The 6400-nt window shown below is 38.4% G+C and overlaps 1 protein-coding gene across 1 annotated transcript; it reads left to right on the top strand.

Moving 5' to 3' along the window:
• Positions 1–911: 911 nt before the first annotated feature.
• Positions 912–4042, top strand: timm13 (translocase of inner mitochondrial membrane 13 homolog (yeast)). The gene is made up of 4 exons (XM_047374478.1): positions 912–1038; positions 1140–1357; positions 1567–1635; positions 2825–4042. Exons 2-4 carry the CDS (start codon positions 1238–1240, stop codon positions 2921–2923), a joined length of 288 nt encoding a protein of 95 aa, XP_047230434.1. The 5' UTR covers positions 912–1038; positions 1140–1237; the 3' UTR covers positions 2924–4042.
• Positions 4043–6400: the final 2358 nt, after the last annotated feature.

The raw sequence follows: 6400 nt of genomic DNA, 5'->3' as shown, positions 1-6400 counted from the left end.
GATATTATTTTAAGGGAGACTAGAAATACCTTATTAAAAATAAATGCTAAATCATTGAAATAGTCTTTGCGACAAATCCAACACATCACAAAGCTTTTTGGAAACTCAGTAGTGTTTGGGAGGAATCTTGAACTAGTTCTCTTTCATTTATTGTATTCTGTCTAAGTTAAGGATTAAAAAAATATACATAGGTCATCAAGTAATTCAAAAATCAGCATATGGATTATGTGATTGGTTAGCATATGTTTTACTATCTCTTGTTTTCTTTGTTCACATAAATTGTATTTTATAATAGCTGAATTTCCAAAACAGCTGCACTTATACATATAGTTTAATGCGTGTTCAACATAAAGGTAAACAGACATTTTGACCAAAAACATTACTTTTTACTACGTTTGTATCTACGGTCACTTTTTACCCTCAGGTTTGAGCAGATAGGATTTGGTATGAGTTTTTTTCTTCTTACCCATAAAACTAAGATTGCACAGCCACAATAATAGTGAATAACCACTGAATACTAAAAGTTTACATCATGGACCAAAGTGTTCCCTCTTTTCACATTTTTAAATAAGTCAACAACCATAAAATCAAATGGTTATATAAGTTTGGCCATAAGGGAGTTGACCCTTCATAATGTTCCTCTGTACTAAATTCCTGATTGTGTTTAACAACATTAGCTGCCAAAATCATGTAAATTACACTCCTCTATTGTTCTTTCACCTATTACCTGCAAGACGGTCAGAGCTTGTCTGCTCATCTCAATAACCAAAAGATTATTAACGATAAAATAGTTCGTCCACTCCCACACGAAGCTCCATTAAATGAGCCGCGACACCTTTTCATTCTCTACCAAACAAACAGCATAATTTAGTTTAAAGTTCATTAAAATGTGAGCGGTACTCATGAACCTGATGATTTGAACTAGTTTATGCTAAACACTGGTTCTTGGCAGTTATCGGGTTTACCTACTCAACACAGGGGGCTGCCAGCACATGCAAAACTCGTTCAGGGCGCGAATGACAGATTATTACACTTTGGGTGAGTTACTTTGAGTCAATTCACAGGAAAACCTCATTTCCCAAGAGGCAGAGTGTTTATTTTTACGGAAATGACGTCGGACTTCTTCCTTCTCTGTCAAGGGCACCGAAAACTGTGTGAAACCTAGCAGTTGCTGTCCGCACGTGTGGCCGTAAAACAGCTTAACAAAGTCTCTGTCTTGGACCGGACACCTGTAGAGATGGACGGGTTCGGGTCAGACTCCTCAGCAGGCGGGTCCGGCGGTAAAATAGACACCGGGACCATCATGGAGCAGGTTAAGGTCCAAATCGCGGTGGCTAACGCTCAGGAGCTCCTGCAGGTAAACCAACGGATGTTTGATGCTAAGCTAACAAGACACAGTTGAGCTGAGGGATACGTTTGAATGCGACTACAAAAATGTTTTTATGCAGCTGTCAGCGAGTGAGAAAAACGTTTTAAAACCAGCACAGACTTTAATACATGTTTGCTTTTGTTGCTCACCCGGATTGCCTCCAAGATGCTACAACGACCACTGGTTTTATGTTTCAGAGAATGACTGATAAATGCTTCAAGAAGTGCATAGGGAAGCCTGGAAGCTCATTGGACAATTCTGAGCAGGTGTGTATGTTTTAGAAACATATCCATAGTTTTCTATTAAAACCTTCTCTGACTACTGGAGGCAGTAGAAGTTGGCATGAACATTTTGTAATCCCAAGTTGAAATCAATACTTGATGTTCGAGCTGCCCAATGTAGTGAATTCCTGTCGTCATCGCCTGATAACGTGTAATATCTCCTGTGTGTGCGATATGGTTGACTATTACCATAGCCGCCCAAAGCTAACTAAGCTGCTGCATAGTACATTAAAGCCAGTAGGGGGCCCCCAAGAGCACTTAACGTCTCACAATATTTGTCAGAACTTGAAAACTGTATTTATGTTTGCGAAGATCCCTGCTTTGAGCTTTGTTTTATGGATATCCCATTTTAAGAATTTTAAAATTGCACTTTTCAAAGGATTTTAAAGAAGTGGTAATTATTAAGTCATTCAAAGTAACGTATTTATACGTTGTAGTCAAAATTAATGTTGATACTATAATCAGGTCTGCGTTTTGTGTCTTATTTCATTCACAGTGTAACTATAAATTAATCCAATAAATGAATAACCACCGACCCCTTTCTCCTGACATTACATTACTGACATGACTGTCAGACAAAATGAACAAGAGAAATAACTTTGTCAGTATAGTTTATTTCTGCTTATATATTTGATACATAATGCAAACATAAATGGTGACCCCAAATCAAATTCCAAGTAGGGGACAATCAATATTGGGGCTGCTCTAATTATCTCATTTCAATTGCTGAACATTCACAATCTGCAATATAATAATATACTTAGCACAGAAATTAAGAAGAGTTGTGTTTGATCATTATTTTTTCTTTATCATAACTGTAGCTGCTCAATAATTTGAGTCACCATCTTCATTGCAATACATTGCAAATGGCTGCTTGGATAGTAATATATTTGGCCTAATATGTAGAGTTCCTTTGCCCTCAATGCCCACACTACATGTATATGTTTAGTGGCTAAGATACTAAAACCCACTAAGACAGGGGTGGGCATTATGATAAAGAAAAAAGAAAATAAATTGTGAGGTAATTGTAATGACAATTTTGAGATAGTGTTTCAATTGCATGTTTTCCTGATATTGTGCTTCCATAATAATGACACTTCTAGGCAAAAAGTCTTAGAACTTTATTTCCCCTTAAATGATGTGACATAATCATCTTCTTTTTTCGCCCTCTCAGAAATGTATCGCCATGTGTATGGACAGATACATGGACGCCTGGAACACTGTGTCCCGAACATACAACTCCAGGTTGCAGAGGGAACGAGCCCGCATGTGAAAAAAAACCCCCAAAACTCTCTACCTCCTTCCCTTCATCGGGTCGCTGCTGCTTAGAATGAGGACCAGTGCATCGCTGGAGGTCCCCATGCGGGTGTAGAACGTCAGCAGCACAACATACCCCTCTGTCATAATAATAGACAGAGGGGAGACCTGTGGACTCTTACCCGTAACAGCATCTCTGTGGATATTTTTATTTTGACTCTTGAGGTAAAGATCGCCAATACAGTTTAATTTTCCTATGTTATATGTAATAAATGCAGTAACTTGTGGTGCAAAGGTCGGATGTTTGACTGGGAAAATAATCAGACTGGACAGAAACACTTTACCTGTTAACATGGGTACATTCAAGGAAAAACGGAAGACAACAAAGCTGCACCCTAGAGCCCTCTAGAAAATTGGATACAAAAGAAAATTCCCTTCTTGAAAAATTATACATTTTTACCCTTTAAATTGTCACCCATTAGCTATGCATTTTTGAATTGATCCCACCTCTAATTCTGCATTTCTTCTGCAGCTACAGGATCCTCCTCAAACGCTCACAAATCTTTGACTTAGATTAAGTTGGCTGACCCTTGATGTGTTAATGTTATTGGATTAAGCTTGCCCCAATTGCTAACTCCTGCAAACACCTCGGTCCCACAGGAGAGGAGTTGTTCTTTATTACATCTGAAATCCTGTATCTGAGAATGTCATATTCTATGCTAAAACGTAAACAATCAAAACTTATTTAATATCTACTAGTTATATTAAACACAGTATGGACTTGTTGGCAACAATTACTGGAACTTCTAATGAAGGAAGCGTCTTTAAAGACTCACAGCTGACATTCACAGCCCTCCAGCCGGCCTATATCAAACTACAGCTGAAGAACAAAACTGTTTTGTCTGACATGTTTCCTATGTGTTACTCTATCTGCTGCCCTTCCACAGTGGTGGACTTGTTTCATCCAAGGTCTGCCTCACATGGTTAGGATACAACACCGTTCTCAGCTTTGTGTGTGTAGCTGGTCAGGCGTACACACCCTCCTGCGTATAGTGAGAGAAGCCTGTAAACGTCAACTGCAGAGTGATTGTGTGCAAAAAGAAAGTATTTTAATGGAATAAAATCAGTAAATCTAGTTATTTTTTTTTTTATCTGTGTGTGTCCCATCAAACATGATTGAAAGAACACTGCAGGTTTTTATTTTTATTTTTATAAAGCTCAAGGGAGAGTATAATTACTTTTTTTCACACGCTTTCCCAAGAAAACCCATCTTTCATTTAAAAAGATTTTTTTTTTTAAAGAACAATTATAAATGAACCATATACATTGTTTATCGACAGCATTGAAAACCAGCTGCTTCTATATGCACACCAGACCTCTGGGAACCTTGTGTAATTACAAATTTGTTTGCAAGCCTGGGAAAGATGAGTAAAAAAACCTTAAAAGAAATTCCTCTGTAGAAAAATCCAACCATTCATTTGAATAAATTACTTCTGGGGTGGAAAAAAAAAATCCTTCTGGGCTTTCAGCAAAAAAGACTTCATGTGGGTCTGGAAGGAAACATGAATATGTGGTAAAAGCACCTCATGCCTACTGTTAAGGACAGTGGAGGATCTGTGATGCTAAGGGGCCTGTTCTTAAAGCACTGAGATGTTTTTTAGAGAGCATTTTAGTTTGAATGTTCTGAAATACCAGGACATTTTGCTGAAAGCAAAAGCTGGCGGACTATTATTAGTAAACTGACAATGGTTCATTATTGGGCAGTATGATGATAATAGCCAACAATGTGGCCAAATCAAAACAGAAAGGGGTAATCGAACACAAAATAAGGCTTGGATCACTGTCTTGGGTCCTAAATCCAGCAGAAAACCTGTTCTGAAGATAACAGAAATGACCCAGGGTGATCTAGAGAAACTGTCCAAAGAAGAATGGTCAAAGATCCCTCTCTATGCAAAAGGGGCTTATTCAAAATACTGTCAGCAGGGGTATCTACAATTGTTCTGTCCTTTATTTAGTTAAAAATAATTATTTCTTAAAAGGATTTCCTTCAATAAATAAATAGTCAAACTAAAGGTTGCATTTTTCTCAGATTTTCATTGTGAGATTATTACACTGTTGTAAAGGATTAATTCCTTTTAAGGGTTTTTACACATCTTCACCAGTGGTACAAATACGTGTTTTCCCCTTACAGATTTTTTTTCTATTTTAGTTTTTTGTCACACTTAAATGTTTCAGGTAATCAAACAATGTAAATTTAGACAAAGACAGATTATCAGCCTGGAAAGGGTTACAGAACTATTTCTAAGGCTTTGGGACTCAAGTGAACCACAGTGAGGGCTTTTATGCACAAATGGAGAAAACATGGAACAGTGATGAACGGTCCTAGGAGTGGCCAGATTATTAAAATGACTCCAAGAACTCATCAGTGACCCATCCAGGTGGTCAAAAAGATCTCAGAATAACATCTTAGAGCACTGCAGGCCTAACCTTCCTCAGTTAAGTTTTTATGATTCAAACTATGAAAAAGTAACTGGGCAAAGATGGCATAAATGGGGGAGTTCCACAATCAAAACCACTACCGAACAAAAGACCATGGATGGCTTTTTTCCTGTATTAAATGAAAGCATTATTTGAAAACTGGATATGGTATTTACTATATTTTTTTGATCATCTGAAACATTCAAAATATCAACAAAAAAAAAGCAAAGTGAAAGCCCTCTCAGGCTCTGTGAGTAAGAACTCCTACAGGTACTTCTCAAAATATTAGCATATTGTGATAAAGTTAATTATTTTCCATAATGTCATGATGAAAATTTAACATTCATATATTTTAGATTCATTGCACACTAACTGAAATATTTCAGGTCTTTTATTGTCTTAATACGGATGATTTTGGCATACAGCTCATGAAAACCCAAAATTCCTATCTCACAAAATTAGCATATAATTAAAAGGGTCTCTAAACGAGCTATGAACCTAATCATCTGAATCAACGAGTTAACTCTAAACACCTGCAAAAGATTCCTGAGGCCTTTAAAACTCCCAGCCTGGTTCATCACTCAAAACCCCAATCATGGGTAAGACTGCCGACCTGACTGCTGTCCAGAAGGCCACTATTGACACCCTCAAGCAAGAGGGTAAGACACAGAAAGACATTTCTGAACGAATAGGCTGTTCCCAGAGTGCTGTATCAAGGCACCTCAGTGGGAAGTCTGTGGGAAGGAAAAAGTGTGGCAGAAAACGCTGCACAACGAGAAGAGGTGACCGGACCCTGAGGAAGATTGTGGAGAAGGGCCGATTCCAGACCTTGGGGGACCTGCGGAAGCAGTGGACTGAGTCTGGAGTAGAAACATCCAGAGCCACCGTGCACAGGCGTGTGCAGGAAATGGGCTACAGGTGCCGCATTCCCCAGGTCAAGCCACTTTTGAACCAGAAACAGCGGCAGAAGCGTCTGACCTGGGCTACAGAGAAGCAGCACTGGACTGTTGCTCAG

This window comes from Girardinichthys multiradiatus, chromosome 9, assembly GCF_021462225.1.
Source record: "Girardinichthys multiradiatus isolate DD_20200921_A chromosome 9, DD_fGirMul_XY1, whole genome shotgun sequence".
NCBI classification, from domain to species: Eukaryota; Metazoa; Chordata; class Actinopteri; order Cyprinodontiformes; family Goodeidae; genus Girardinichthys; species Girardinichthys multiradiatus.
This window is presented reverse-complemented; position numbering and strand designations above follow the sequence as displayed.